This window comes from Crinia signifera, chromosome 6 (genome assembly GCF_055691185.1).
Source record: "Crinia signifera chromosome 6, ASM5569118v1, whole genome shotgun sequence".
Taxonomy (NCBI): domain Eukaryota; kingdom Metazoa; phylum Chordata; class Amphibia; order Anura; family Myobatrachidae; genus Crinia; species Crinia signifera.
The window spans coordinates 47707965-47724848 of NC_139222.1; the positions used below are offsets into that span (position 1 = coordinate 47707965).

Sequence of the window (16884 nt, forward strand, 5' to 3'; positions counted from 1 at the left end):
CAGTGTGGTGCAAAATAGTACCTGAATCTGGAGCTGATTACGGCGGCAGCTTCTGGATTCCTCACGGCTTCTTCCGGAGAACCTGTGGCAGGGAATGGCACAACCCAAGGAGAACCCACAAAAGACAAGGCTACTACGGCTAGCAGCAACAAATATTTATTTAAAGGAGATATGTAAATGGGTTGCTGCAATACACTCACGTACTTATGCAAAACAGTCACTTTATATCATTCAGTAATTAAAGCTATAACTAATCAATGACCAGATTAAAGAGAGAACGATTACGCAAAAAATTACATCACAACAATAACAATATGACAGAATAATATTACGTCACAACATGTCCGCCAAGTGGCGCTATGCACCCTATATACACTGCGCGGTAGTCCCTGGTGCAAAACAACACAGTTCCTGAATTTGAATAACGGTCCCGCGAAGGAAATCCTCACAAGGTGATTAGGCCATAACTTAGTGTGCACACTACTTTTATGTATAACAAAAGTGATCAAAAATCCTCTCTAAGAGGGGCAGGCAGATTCCCATCCCTTAGGGCAATCTCCTGTATCAGAGGCAAACAGGCAGTCCTGTTAGTGGGGGTATCCAACACCCCAGTACCTGAACAATCAGCTGCAGTTGCCAGCTCCTGCTGGTCACGACTCCTGGCTGGCCACTGCCTGTCTTGGGTGCTGTGTGGTCCTCTGGGTGACTCCCAGATGGGCGGCAATGTCCCTCTCTGCCTAGTTCCGTGCTGTAGGTCTCTGCAGTCACTCCTACTGGGCTCTATCTCCCTTCACATGCTGCTCACCCCTTCTTCTGGTCAGCAGTGCTGGCTGTCATTAACTGCTGGGTCCTTGCTCCCAGTGCCTGGTCTCAGATGTGTGCTTCTCTCTGCACAGCATCTCTGTCTGCATGCTTCCTGGCTCAGGATACAAGCTCTTCACCCCTCTGCACACTTTCTCTCTCTCTCACACACTGCTGCTGGGATCACCTCTGACCTCCCAGCTTCCTGTCTCATGTGCAGGGGAGCTGGGACACTAGGACACTAGCTGAGTCTGTTAACCCCTCACAGACCTGCAGCTTCCACAAGCAAAGGAGGTTTTCCTCTGAGCAGCATTGGCTGCAATTAAAATCTCTTTGGGGGCACAAGAGTACACCAGGGGTGGACTGCCACAATCCCTGGGCAGCCAATCGGGGGTGTCAGGCTCCCTGCACGTGGACTGAGCTGGGGCTGTTTAACCCCTCACATCCCTGCAGTTTTCCTCTGAGCAGCATTGGCTGCAATTAAACTTCTTTGGGGGCACTCCAGGGGCACAGGGGGTATCCTGTAGTGGGCTGCCACACAAGCCCATTCACATTTTTTGAAATATGGCTATCCACAGGTTGTTCAGTCTGCCATTTGAGATTGGGATCTTTCAGCACAGAGACAAACTGCACATCAGGGTCAGGATCAACCAGGTTGTTAAACGGGGTTTCGACCATGAATCAATCACATCAAAAAATTAATTAATAATCAATCAATCATAATCACAATCAAGCCAGATAGGGGTCTTGTTAAATATTAAACTGACCAAAACAGATACACACACAACTAATACTGCCTCATCTACCTGTCTGGTCTAGTGCCCACTGCCTAGTACTACCGTATCTACCGTCTGGTGCCTAGTACTTCCTAGTACTGCCTTATCTACCGGTCTTGTGCCTAGTACTGACTTATCTACCGTGTGGTGTCTAGTACTGCTTCATCTACCTGTCTGGTCTGGTGCCCACTGCTGAGAGTCATTCGTATGAGGGACTTGTCTTTTAAATGCATACAACTGATTGCATTCCACTAATGAGAGTAATTGATTGCTGCACCAATCGCCCACTGCTCCTCGGCTGCACTGTGTAAACAGTGCACAATCAAGCCAGATAGGGGTCTTGGTGCTTGTTTTGAGGTTGTAGCAGGGGAGTGCAGCTACGAGTCGTAACACCTTGAGAGAAGATCAGTACTTCTCTACCGGCAAAGGACATCCTCCTCGACAGAGCGCACAGCTTCACGAGGGACGCATGTGAAGCAGTGAGCAAAGGGAACACCCGCCTAGCGAGCCAGATCACCTGAATCCACCCTAGCGATCAATAGAGTTACAGAAGTCGCAGCCAGATAGAACTCTTCCAGCTGCCACCTAGTCATTGATTAGCCCCCTCCCCTCCACCCATTAGGCAATGATTGACGAGACGAATGGTAATAATAAATAATAAATGAATAATATTACTAATCACCAAATTAAAAATCAGATGAAATTAATTATAAATAATCATAATCACAATCAAGCCAGATAGGGGTCTTGTTGGATGTTAAAGTGATCGAAACAGTTACACACTTGCAGACAAACTCTGTGCTGCACAAAATGCCCACCGCTCCTTGGCTGCACATGGTAAACAGTGCATGATCAAGCCAGATAGGTATCTTTTATGGGCCTATTTTTTTAAACTGCCATCATGTCTGCCGCTGCAGTGCCACTCTTACATGAGCCACGTGTTTGTGCCGCACACTTGTGTGGCTTAGCATAGTTATCCAGCTACCTCAGTGCAAACTTTGGCAATAAAAACAATATTGTGAGGTGTGAGGTGTTCAGAATACACTGGAAATGAGTGTAAATGAATGTTATTGAGGTCAATATAGCGTAGGAGCAAAAAAACCACCAAATTCTGCCATTTTAGCTGTTTTTAGGCTTTTTTTAACAAAAAAATCAGAACCCAAAACCCAAATAAATCCAAACACAAAACACTTAGGAGGTGTTTTGCCAAAACCCATTAGAACCCAAAACCTCAAGGTAATCAGAACCCAAAACCCAAAACCCGAAAAGTGGCCGGTGAACATCCCTAGTTGAAACCTCAACAGAATTAATTACCATTAATTGCCAGATCACAGTTCACTCAGCACACATCGCTGGCACACAAGTAATGCACCAGCATTATGTGCTGAGCGATCTATGCAGACCAGTGTTCTCTTGTGAGAACACTGGGGATGTGACTAAATTTTGACTGCATGAAATTTCTAGCCAGGCGATGGCGATGCTGGCTTCACTGGGAGCCATACACACAAGATTCAGTGAAGGTTTTTACATAGGAGAACTTGTGCTGTTGTACATTATTGAATAATCAATAGTAAATTTAACCTATGTAACTTATTTTAATGTAAAAATCAATAAAGAAACAGTTACTAAATAATATTACATAATTGAGTTTTACATCTTTCTCATATTGGTTATAAAGTTTACCACCCTAACTGTATCTCCTTATTTTACAGTTTCTATCATTTATTCTCCATACAATGGTCAGAGGTTTTATCCATTCAGCCTGTGGGGGACTGTACGCTGCTGTGTAAGTATGCATTGTCATGGAATCCTACAACGGAGCATAAATTTCCCAATAAGGCATTTTATGAGATTACAATTACCACTGTCATTACCAATAATAATGGATACCAAAGACCAAACCTCTCTCCACCCGTTATCTAATATACTGCTAAAAAGTGTCAAAGAACAAGTAGCATATACACAGTGGGCAGTATTCAATGAGAAAAGTTCTCCGTGTTTTGTGGAGAACTTGTGCTTTGTTCGCCTTGGACGGAGCATTTTGCTCTCCAAAAGCGAGCAACCCTATTCAATGTGAAATGTTCTCCGTCTTTCTAAGTGATTTTCTCCGTGTCTCTCCGTGTAGCAATTCTCCATCTTTTGATGGGGAGCTGGAATGTGAACTTTTAAACTAAAAGGTTTTTTTAAGAAATTTTGGTGTAAAAAAATCAGTTTTTTTTTTCTGTGAAGGGGCATGTTATTTTTATTCATGTGCTTATAGCACATGAATATATATTTAATTTTTAAAAAAATATTTTTTTTAATTTTTTTTTTTTTTTACACAGTGCAGCCAGCAGGGGGCCGGAGCGTTCGAGCCGCTCATTACATATTCATATATTCACTGCACCCGATCGTTAGTATGCACGAACGGGTGCAGTGAATACTGGGTCCCCCGCTGGCTATAGGGGGGGGGGGGCAGGCTGTGCTGCCTGGGTCCCGGAGAGCCCCCCTCCTCTCCACATTCCTCTGGAGCAGCCAGGGAGACTTTAATCTCTCTGGCTGCTTCCGGCTCCCTGAAAGCTCCCTGCTCCCTGCAGGGGTTAAGACTCGCCGCGAGTGGCGGCGAGTCTTAACCACATTGAATAGAGGGAGCAGGAGTGGCAGCGAGCCCTCCGGAACACGGAGAGTGCATGGAGAGCGAAATAAAACGCTCTCCATGCACGGAGAACTTGGTCATTGAATACTGCCCAGTGAGGGAAATTTACTAAGGAGAAATAGCTACAAATATACCTATACGTAGCCATTTCTGTCCATATACGGCCGTAAATTTGTGTTTTCAGAATTTACTATGGCTGATATAAGTCCATTCTTATTCTTATGATAGGCGTATTCCTACTCCTATTCAGGAATACAAATGCATACACCATCGAAACAATATAAATAATATAATATAATATAAATTTTTTTATGTTTATCTTTGATATTTATTAATGATTATGTATGTATTTAAAATAATAAAAATGTGATATTGAAAAAGGAAAAAAAAAAGAAAAAAACACGTATATATTTCCCCCAGCACCCTGAATAATACCAGTAACAAGATATAAATCCTACTGTATATGGTAACATAATTCAGAGATCTTGGTTAAATATATTTGCGCATATTTATATGTTAGTCTCCAAGATGTCAAGGCTCCTCTGTGTATTGGGAGTCTGTAGCACTATATCTAGGTGCAGGGTGCGGCACACCAAAAAAACAGCATACAGTAAGCCAGATAGTCCGGGGTAGCACACCAGTGAAAAAACTATAGTGTTAATAAATATTAGTGTTAGGACACCGAAGCTTTATATATAGAAAGTGAAACAAACATAATGAAATGTAATTAAAATAATAAAGAAATAGTGTTAGTGAAGAAATTAATAAATGCTAAGGGGGAAATTTACTAAGAATAAGAATACAATTGTTCATATTCGTATTCTTAATAAGAATGAGTACGACTGCATACGACCCTGGAGCACCGGACCCCAGACCCAGGGACCTACCTACGGGCTCAAGATAGATAAGTATCAGTATGTATGTGCAATGTATGTATTACAATTTTATTTTTCATGTGTGTCAGTGTGTGTTTATTTAACTATTTCTTGTACTGTGGAACTACAAGTGCCAGCGGGCCTTTTAATGCCCCGCATGCTGGGACTTGTGGTTCTCCAAGTCCCAGCATGCGGGGGAGGCTTGCTGGGACTCATCGTTCCACAGTATAAGACAATAGTTTATTATTCTATTTTTAACACTCCAATCAGCTCGATGCCCACTGCCCAGGGGCATCGAGGACAGCACCAGGCTTCAGCCTGGCCAGGTAAGTCCTGGAGGGGGGGGGGACCCCTTTATTGGGGAAGTCCCCACTTCCCCAGGACCCCTGGCCAGGCTGACAGGTTGGTAGGGTTAATGCTCTGGCCCTACCTTGTATAAAAAGTCTCTCCCCGGCTGTGGCATTACCCTGCTGGCTGGTGGGGCCTGGGGCTGGTTCTTAAAATACGGGGGACCCCTAGTAATTATGTCCTCCGTATTTTGTTAACCGGCCCTGGAGCCTGGGGTTGGTTATAAAAAAATCAGCGAAGCCCCTATCTGGTTGGTTTCATAATTTTTTAATACCAGCCCCGGCTCTTTCAGCCTGGTGCTGGTTACGGCCATGGGGGGGGGACCCCATGCCGTTTTTTAATTAATTTTTTTTTTTTTTCAATTCACTTTTCTTTATTTTCAATTTTGCATATAAATAACCATACATTGCATTGACATTTAGCACATTAACTTGACATTTAACACATACAGCACTTGACATCTTACTTTACAATACATCTAACAATAACAATAACTCCCCCCTACTGAAAAAATAAATAAATAAATAAACGCAGACAAATACTCAAAAAACAATCCCGTCCTTTTAGGTCATCTGATCTTTCCAATATAGTTTGTGCAAGTTGTTATGTCTTTTTATTTGTGTATTTCTTTTTATTTATTATTATTATTTAATTTTTTTTTAATTTTATTGTTTTTTTTTTTTTATCCTTTCCTCTTCCCCTTTCCTCTCAAATAGTGTTTGTGTTTTTATATATAATAAACCATTAATTAATTAATTGATAGTAATCGTGCATTATTAGGCTATAAGCCATGCATTTATTTATACATGTTTTGTGTTTCCTATTTATTATGTGTGACAAATTTTGCTTAATTTACTTATTTGAAAAATAAAATTATCTTTAGTGAATCTCTTGTGATTGTAAGTTATATATTTATCTAAATATTGTTTCATGTGTGACTTACAGAAGTCTATGGTGTAAATGCTTTTCTTTATGCTAGTACCTTTTCCTACGACCTTAACAATATTTTCACTCAAGTTACTAACTCCTCCTGCTCAACTTCTTGCCAACTCAGATAGTGTTCATTGTAGTAATCATTAGTAATTATTCAGTGTAATTTATTTATTTTTTACACACTGAAGCCTGCACGGATCTGACTGATCCGTGCAGGCTGAAGCCAAATACGCCAGGAAAATGAAGTGTATTTTCCTGGCATGTTTGGCCAGCAATTAGCGAGCATATCATGCTAATTACCGGCCATATTGAAAATACATCAAATTAGGAATCACCATTATTTTGAATGGTGATTACCAGTTGTATTCTATTGATGGTGTATTCATTCGTATTTGTAAATACAAATACGTATGTCCCATCAATACGAATAATCATATTTTTACACCCAAAAAAATTGTATTTTACTATGAAAATTCGATTATTTTTTTTTACAAATTTAGCTTAGTAAATTTCCCCCTGAGTGTTAGAATGTAATAGAGTGCCACACTAAAGCCCTCTACCTCCAATCCAGTTAAACTATTATTTTAGTAATTAAGGTTATTTGATGCTGTTTATAATCGGCAAATATATCTGATGTTGAATTGAAAGTGATAATAGTAACTTTGAACACTTCCACTATGTTATAATTTTTCGCCTGATCATTTTCTACTGATTTGTATTTTAGATTTCCATCCAATCATTTTGGAACCCTCACTGGGCTTCAGTCACTCCTCAGTGCAGTATTCGCTTTACTGCAAGAGCCTCTGTACAGGGCCATGCTTGGTCCTCTCTATGGAAATGGATTCTGGGTAAGATTTTTGAACCCTTTATGCTTTGAACACATATGGCAATGTGTAAGAACACACTAGCAATGTAGTGTGTACACACACTACACAATTTTAAGAATTTGTCTTTATCTGAAAATTCAAATACAATATCATTTAATAGTATAATCAGTTTATAATAGGGATGTGCACCGGTGATTTTTCGGGTTTTGTGTTTTCATTTTAGATATGTATCTCCTTTCATGTTTTGGATCTGGATTGGTTTTGCCAAAACCACCCGTTCAGGTTTTTGTTTTGGATCTTAAACAGCTAAAATGAATAAATGTTGGTATTTATTTTGCTCCTAAAGTATTATTGGCCTCAATAACATTTATTTCCACTCATTTCCATTCTGTTCTGAAGACCTCACAATATTGTTTGTAGGCCAAAAGGTTGCACTGAGCTAGCTGGATGACTAAGCCCAATAATAGCCGCGTCCGAAGGAGCCCGTTAGTCAAGCTCCAACCCCGATGCCACCGGGTCTTAAGAGTGACAATGCGCCCACCAACGCTAGGAGAGAGCAAGGGGACCAGCTATCTAATGCCCAAACGAGGCAAGGGACCCCTGGACCCCTGAGGGGGTGACTACACAAGGATATAAGGAACGCTTCCAGAGGTGATGAGACAATGGGTATACTAAAGGTATATATAACAAATACTAATAGGAACAGATAACCATAAAGCAAATACTGCGACCCCGTCGCAACCAAACAGTGACTCTTAGTCGCAATAATCCTGTGTGACCAACACACAGCGAAATGAAGTTGTGAACGTCACAACTTGTATAGGGAATGACCCCAACAAATGATATGGAGGAAAAAGGCCCGCCTCCAACAGGGCACAAATAAGTAATACTGCTACACGGCGGTAGCCCAGGGCAACTCACGGCACCAGGAAGGTGAGAGAGATGGTAGTCTAGTCTCAGGGCGTGAATGGTCTGCCGAATATCTGCAGAGACGGATGTCTGCAACCTGCTGCAGCTGATCAGCAATGGAACAGGAATCTATCACTGGCATCTGGGAACACTCCCAGACACCTGATAAAGGTATCCTCAGCCAATCAGATGATGCAGAGCAGCCAAGCCCTCTCTGATGATTGGGGCTGAGAAAGGGCGCCAATTCCCCCTGCGTCCTGGCTGCTTAGAAACAGCCAGGATTCAGCTCCGAGCCACCCAGCATCTGCCATTGCCGGGCAACCCGCCGGGAGCTCTCTTTCTGCCGCCGGAAGTTGCGCGCCGGGGGTTGCTTAGCAACCCCGGGCGCACAGAAGATGCAGGGGACGCGGCTGAAGCCCACCTGCTCCCGTCCCATGGATCCTGGCGGACACAGGAACCCGGGGAGTCCGTGCGGCAGCAGGACTTTCACCGGTCCGTGTGCCCACGGACCCCCGAGTCCTAACAGCAGGCAGTGGCAGCACCCATTTATATGGCAGACAGTGGCAGCACAGAAATTTTAGGGCATACAGGCAGCATGAAAAATGTGTAGGGCAGACAGTGGTAGCACAAAATTATAGTTCAGAAAGGCAGCACAACAATTATAGTTCAGAAAGGCAGCACCCAATTATAGGAAAGACAGTAGCAGAATCCAATTATAGGGTAGACAGTGGCAGCACTCAATTATATGGCAGACAGCAGTGGCGGAACTACCGTGGGTGCAGGGGGTGCAGCTGCTATGGGGCCCTGCGGCTGGGCCCGGGCCCCATGGACAGCAAGCAAGCACCCCCTGCACCATGACCGCCAATAAGAAGGGCTTGGGCTGGCTGTCTGTGCAGTGAGTCAGTCACTGCAGTGTGCTGGGCTGGTCGGAGGAGAAGCCTGGTGGGGGAGGACGCCGCCGACGTGCACTTTGACCCGCGAGATGTACAGTAGCATCATCATCATTCTCACTGGTCAGCAGCTCCTGCTGCTGGTATTAGCGAGACCCAGGCCCAGCCGCTTGTCTAGCTTGTGAGAGAGAGTCCGTGTACGCTATGTTGCTGCTTGCTCTGCTGTTAGCCCTGCCCCCGGCCACTGATGTTTACGGCACTGATGTGCGGTGTGGTGGTGTGCTGCGGAGCCCCGACGGTGCGGAGACCCGGCAGGGTGAGTACTCGGTGCAGAGGACACACACCATGCTGCCAGAGGTAGCATCAGCTGTCCTGGGGGGGGTGTACACAGCGGCACATTTACTGGGTATGGGTGGGGGGAATTAAAGGTACACAGCGGCACCTGTAAGTAATGGGGGTAAAGTAGCAGAGCCCAAACTCTCACTCGACCTGTCTCTCTGCCCCTAGTCTTAGTCCTCTCTTCTTCCCTCTCTCTTTCCTCCCTCTTTCCTCCATCTCCTCTCTCTCTCTCTCTCTCTCTCTGGTAGTCTCCAACCCCTCTCCCTTACCTTTGCTCTCTCTCTCTCTCTCTAGCCCTGTCTCATCCCGACACCCTCTATGTCAGTCTTTCTCCCCAACTTTACCTGACACTGTTTCTCTCCCGACACCCTCTCTCGCTCTTTCTTATGGAGCCCCTCCCCCCATGGGCATTGTAGTGACAATGGGGGGGGGCCCGTCCAAGATTTTGCTATGGGGCCCACATCGTTCTAGTTACGCCTCTGAGTGACAGCATGCAATTATAGGGCAAACTGTGTAGCACCCAATTATAGGGCAGACACTGTTAGCACAAACGTATAGGGCAGACAGTGGCAACTCCCAGTTATAGGGCAGAACCCAATTGTAAGGGCAGACAGTGGCAGCAAAAAAAATTAATAGGGCAGACAGTGGCAGCACCTTATTATAGGGCAGGCAGTGGCAGCACCCAGTTATAGGGCACACAGTAGAGAGAAAGAAAGTAGAGCAGCACACACAGTATTGATAAATCAATGAATATGACAAAATAAATGAATAGATTGGATGATCTTTAACATAAATTTTATGAAACATAATAAAATAGAGTTAAAATGCACCGTACAATAAAATATATATTGCAAACTAGAAAATATTAGGAAAAGCCAGAAATTCTAATTCTATAATACAGTACCCCTGCAGAATGTATGGAACATAACCAAGGAATAGTTACCACCCTTGGTAGGGTATTTGTATCTTCCTCCAGATGTCCGTGTGGTCGGTCCAAAGTTGGCACAAATAATCAAAAGTCCACCAGAATTGATTGGCACTCTGGACTGCAGATGGACTTGCACTTGTGCTCATTTCCAAGTTGAATGTATGCTGACAGGTGGTAATTGGTATCGTTTGTTGTAGTTCCCAAGGGGTTGGTTCGGACTGAAATCTGGGGTTGGCATGCAAATTGGGGGGGGGGGGGGGGGGGGGGGTCCAAGCAGCTCCCTGATGCATTTCACTACTCTAGGCAGCTTTATCAAAGGTGGGTAGCTGTCTATGCAGAGGCTGACTATATATACACCCAAACAGGTCACATGACCAATCTGCCCCAGCTGAGATCATCCAATCAAATGTATATTATAATTAAAAATAGAGAATGAACAGGATGCATAATTACTTTGTAAATAAATACTTTTAAACATAAAACTTTAACCATAAATAGTTGTACTAGATCAAGTTTGTAATTGGAAAAACAAAAGATTCTTATTACATTTCAACCTTTATATCTAAAGTGTAGGGCTCTTGCACCCTCTGTGGTTATTAATACAGAATGCAAGTAAAGGTGTAATAACAAGACCGATTTTCTTAGATAATCATATTCAATTCAACCATTTTACTTACGCCATCTGGATAGATGGAATTTATTAAATGCATCCAGAAGACCTTCTGTTTGCACAATCTTCTGAACCGGTCTCCTCCTCTTTTAGTAATTGCAATACTGTATGTTCCACACCTATTACAGTAAGGCTAGAAGGATCACTTTGATGATGGTCGAAAAAAATGGTGTGATACACTGCATCGTCGTGCCATTTTTCACATTTCACTATTCCTTGTTTATTTTCCATACATTCTACAGGGGTCTTAAAGGAACGGACTCTCCGGCTTGTCCTAATCTTTTTTGGGGTGCCAAATATATTTTATTGTACAGTGCTTTTTAACTCTATTTTAAGTACTTGTGTTGTTTCACAGTAGCACGCTACACTGTCAGCGTAGCCCAATGGCAGCCTAGCATAGTTAGGGTAGTGTCCCAGCAGCAGCCCAGCTTTGTCAGCGTCCCTGGCAAGCTTAGAGAGCGCCTCTCACACAGCTCTGGTAATCACCAGACGCATAAAACGAGGAATACACGTCAAGTAATCTGCGTCCCCTCACGGGGCTCGATACGCTCGCCATGCTTCGGGCTCGTTTTATGCTTCCCCTTGCAAGGCTCGCTGCGCTTTGGGCACGGTGGCTCGCTGCGCTCGCCATACTTTAAGAAATCAACTCCACGTTGACATGGATAGTGGGGGGTATGAACAGGTTGGGAGGACACGTATCGCGTACCCTTGTGGGGCTCGCATCGCTCGCCATGCTTCGGGCTGACGTGGATAGAGGGGGTGTTTCAGGAACACATTCACACCTGTCATGTCAGGCAGGTTAAAAATGGTCAATGGTTCCCACACAATGTAATAAGCGCTGACACAACGTTGACTGACTGCGTAAGCTCCGGTTAGTCGCAGACACAAGCTGACTACACTGACTACGCTGGCCATGGGAACACTACCTTGCTCACCTCTTTAACCTATCTCTTTCTACTGGCATCTTTCCCTCACCCTTCAAACATGCTCTGATCTCACCTATTCTTAAAACACCAAACCTGGACCCTTTATCTCCCACAAGCTACTGCCCTATCTCTCTTCTCCCATTTGCCTCTAAAATACTAGAACGGCTGGTTTACAGGCGTCTCACCAGCTACTTGTCTGACCACTCCATCCTTGATCCCCTTCAATCTGGCTTTCGCCCACTTCATTCCACTGAGACTGCCCTAGTAAAAGTCACCAATGACCTGCTGTCAGCCAAATCCAAGGGTCACTTCTCCCTGCTTATCCTTTTGGACCTATCTGCTGCCTTTGACACTGTGGATCACCTTCTCCTCCTCCACACACTCCAAAACATTGGCCTCTCTGGCACAGTCTTCAACTGGTTTTCCTCTTACCTCTCCAACCGTTCCTTCTCAGTCTCTGCCTCTGGCTCTACCTCACCACCTTCTATCCTTCCTGTCAGGGTCCCTCAGGGTTCCGTCCTTGGCCCCCTTCTGTTCTCTCTGTACACCTCCTCTCTGGGTGCACTCATTAACTCCTTTGGCCTCCAATATCACCTCTATGCGGATGACACCCAAATCTACCTCTCCTCTCCTGATCTGTCCCCCACTGTTTTCTCTCAGGTTTCCAACTGCCTCTCTGCCATCTCCACCTGGATGTCTGAGCGATTTCTGAAGCTGAATATGGACAAAACCGAACTCATTATCTTTCCCCCACCCAGAGCTATGCCCCCTACTAATATCTCTATCACTGTTAACAACACCATCATCTCCCCCGTTCCCCAACTCCGCTGCCTGGGTGTCACTCTTGACTCCTCCCTCTCCTTTGCACCCCACATCCAAGCCCTGGCCCATTCTTGCCGGTTCCAGTTACGCAACATTGCTCGCATCAGGTACTTTCTCTCACAGAGTGCTACTAAGCTGATCATTGGTCATCTCACGGCTCGACTACTGCAATGTTCTCCTCACCGGCCTCGCTCAATCCCAACTGGCTCCTCTCCAATCTGTCCTCAATGCTGCAGCCAGGCTTATCTTCCTCTCCCGCCGCTCTAATTCTGCCACCCCCCTTCAACAAAATCTGCACTGGCTTCCATTCCCCTACAGAATCCTCTTTAAACACCTTACACTCACATACAGGGCCATCTCTAATTCCATTGCTCCATATATCTCTAACCTCATCTCCATTCATACACCCTCCCGCCCTCTACGGTCGGCTGACGACTGTCGTCTCTCCTCCACCCTGATCACTGCTTCCCATGCTAGAGTACAGGACTTTGCCCGTGCTGCACCACTTCAGTGGAACGCACTCCCTCGCTCCATTAGACTCTCCCCGACCTTGCAAAGCTTCAAACGGGCACTGAAAACTCACCTATTCATCAAAGCATACCCTTCCACTGTATAAATCAGATGGTTCTCTGACCCCTTGCCTGTTTACATCCTGCTATCTAACCACCACCCACTTGCTTGCACCTCTTGTAATCTGTCTGTCTCCCCTTCCTACTAGATTGTAAGCTCCTCCGAGTAGGGCCCTCTTCCCTCCTGTTGTCAAAGCCCTCTTCTCTTCACAAGTCACTCACAGCTCTCCTATACTCCAACACTCAGTGACCATCTTTATCCGCATACTCATCTCCATCATTGGCATCTAGCCTCTAGTTGTATGTTGATTGAGTCCTCACTACTTATATCCAAGCTGTAATGTGTATTGAACTGTGGCGCTCTTTATTTGTACTGTATTCTTGTTATTTATTCAATGTTATGCCAAGCTTTGTCTCACTGTATTGTTCCTTTGTATGGCGCTGCGAAACACTTGTGGCGCCTTATAAATAAAATTATAATAATAATGGGAACACTACGCTGATTTTGACAGGGACACTAGGCTGACTGCATAACTGTTGCCATGAAACTACACAAGTATCCTATTTTATTATGCTTCATTAAATTTATGTTAAAGATCATCCAATCTATTAATTTATTTTTTTCATATTCATTGAATTTTCAATACTGTGTGCACTGCTCTACTTTCTTTCTCTCTGTTACCATTAATAACGGGGTTAACTATCCTGTCTTTTGAGCAGCTGCAGGAAATTCCACTCATAGTGAGCGCCCCTGGTCAGTTCTAGTTAGAAATATTTTTTATAAGGGCAGACAGTGGCTGCACCCAATTTTAGGGCAGACAATTAAAGGACAGAAAGTGGTGCCACAAAAAGTATAGGGCAGACAGTGGCAGCACCTTATTATAGGGCAGACAGTGGCAGCACCCAGTTATAGGGCAGACAATGGCAGCACCCAGTTATAGGTCAGACAGTGTCAGCACCCAGTTATAGGGCAGACAGTGGCAGCACCCAGTTATAGGGCAGACAGTGGCAGCACCCAATTATAGGACAGACAGTGGCAGCACCCAGTTCTAGGGCAGACAGTGGCAGCACCCAATTGTAGGACAGACAGTGGCAGCACCCAGTTATAGGGCAGGCAATGGCAGCACCCAATTGTAGGGCAGACAGTGGCAGCACCCAGTTATAGGGCAGACAGTAAAAGGACAGAAAGTGGTGCCACAAAAAGTATAGGGCAGACAGTGGCAGCACCTTATTATAGGGCAGACAGTGGCAGCACCCAGTTATAGGGCAGACAATGGCAGCACCCAGTTATAGGTCAGACAGTGGCAGCACCCAATTGTAGGGCAGACAGTGGCAGCACCCAGTTATAGGGCAGACAGTGGCAGCACCCAGTTATAGGGCAGACAGTGGCAGCACCCAATTATAGGGCAGACAGTGGCAGCACCCAGTTCTAGGGAGACAGTGGCAGCACCCAATTGTAGGACAGACAGTGGCAGCACCCAATTGTAGGACAAACAGTGGCAGCACTCAGTTATAGGGCAGACATTGGTAGCACAAAAATTATAGGGCATACAGTGGCAGCTCCCAATTATAGGGACAAAGTAGCAGCATCCTATTATAGGGCAGACAGTGGCAGCACCCACTTATAGGGCAGACAGTGGCAGCACAAAAATTATAGGGTGAACAGGCTGCATAAAAATTTATAGGCCAGACAGTGGCAGCACCTAATTATAGGGCAGACAGTGCCTGCACCCAATTGTAGGGGAAACAGTGGCAGCACAAAAAAATACAGGACAGACAGTGGCAGCGCCCAGTTATATTGCAGACATTGGCAGCACAAAAATTATAGGACAGACAGTGGCAGCACCTTATTATAAGGCAGAGAGTGGCAGCACCTCGTTATGGGGCAGACTGTCTTCCCCAGTAATAGGGAAGACAGTGGCAGCACCCAGTTATAGGGCAGACATTGGCAGCATTCGGGGGGATGTGTTCTTGGCAACAGGGCATTCTAAGGAAGGGTGGGGCTGCGCTGACCTCGCTAGGTTACGAAAATACACAGCAGAGTGAACAGGTCTGAATCAGGCACATAATTACAGTATGTAGGTAAAACAGTCAGATTCTACAGATTATTTAGCACCTTCTCTAGAAGATAAAAGATATCATCCATTTTAGTAAATTTATCCCTAGGAGAGAGTACTCTGCTTGTAAGAGCTTACATTATAGAGAGGATTTGAAGAGACGATGAAAAAAGACTCTCTTTTTGTTGGAGCACTCTTAAAACTATTAATTATTTAATTAATTAAATAGTTTCTATATTTCAAAAATTAGGGTATTATAGAGAGGAGGCAAGTGGTCACAGGAGCTGGAGGAGGGGTAAGAACGAAGAAAGAGATTTATTTTAAGCACACATTTAAAGGCTGAGAGGATGGAAAATTGCATAATTGGCAGATAATACAGTATTTCAGAGGGTAAAAGAAGCACCAGAAAAGATAATGATACAGTACAGGGGCATTTTAACAGAGGAGGGGACCAGTGGGCCACTACACACGCGCAGGTCTCTGGAATCATAGTGCCCACCATGTTCCAGTAGACTAATTTCACCATTTTGGCTGCAATTTCTGCTGCAGACGCGCGACTCTGGAAAGGTGAGTATTTGTAGGTATAAGTGGCTTCCAGCGTAATCCTAGAAATTTAATTTGTATGATAAAGTATAAACAGAAAATAATCTAATACAATGCACAGTGATCATTTCCAGTGCTTCCACTGTGAGAAACTTTTAGACTACTGATAATAATATAATATCTTCATTTAGTCACCATCTTTACATGAAGGTCATAATTGTATTTTTCTTTCAGGTAAACATGGGTCTGTTAATATTCTCCTTTGCTGGTTTCATCCTTCCGGGCTATTTAATAGTGTACCGTCGTCGCCTGCTGAGACGAGCCACAAGTGAAAAAGACCCAGCCACCATACAATTGCAAGACATCAACCATGCCAACGGGGTGCCAGAGGGCGAGACTATTGCTTAGTGACATAGAGGATGAAAATACTGCATACCTGAGAGAGGGTTAAATAAGGAGAGCTGCGCTGCTGTAAAAAAAATGTTTTTATGAAAAAAATGACCATTGAAATCTCTATGTATTTATTGTAAAATATCAGACTACGTCACATGCTACCATTCCCTGGAGAACTTATAGTCTGATAAATCCAGTGGATGTATAAATATACTGACATGTTTTGGTGCATTGTGCACACAGGACTCACCAGAGAGCTATTTTTTCTTGACTTTTTTTCTGCATGTTATATGCAAAGGAAAACCTTTCATGGCACAATATCAACAAGTGGTTGTAGTAGCAAGGAGTAAGAGTATAAAGATGTCAACTTCTAACATTTTTAAACAATGGTATTGCTTTTTGTGCATTATTATTGTAAAAAAGAAAAAAAAAATGTGACAAAAGTGGCAATGACACCACTCAGCTAAAACCATGTCAGGATTGAAGAAGCACATTATTACAAATATAACAACCAGGGGCGTAACTATAGCACCGCAGCCCCCGCCACCGCGGGGGGGGGGGGCGCTGTGCATGTGGGGGCGCCGGGGGCTGCGGTGCTATAGTTACCCCCCCCCCAATCCCCCGCAGACTTACTATCTTGCTG

The 16884-nt window shown here is 44.4% G+C and overlaps 1 protein-coding gene across 2 annotated transcripts in view; it reads left to right on the forward strand.

Annotated features, from left to right (window-relative positions):
* The window catches only part of SLC43A1 (solute carrier family 43 member 1), a 229498-nt gene extending 212868 nt beyond the window's left edge, over positions 1-16630 (forward strand). For both annotated transcript variants that reach the window (XM_083146125.1, XM_083146126.1), the window contains exons 13-15: positions 3290-3363; positions 7093-7216; positions 16083-16630. In XM_083146125.1, coding sequence (XP_083002251.1) covers positions 3290-3363; positions 7093-7216; positions 16083-16256 — 372 coding nt within the window. In that variant the 3' untranslated portion in view covers positions 16257-16630. The remainder of the gene's footprint in view (positions 1-3289; positions 3364-7092; positions 7217-16082) is intronic.
* The last annotated feature ends 254 nt before the right edge of the window (positions 16631-16884 follow it).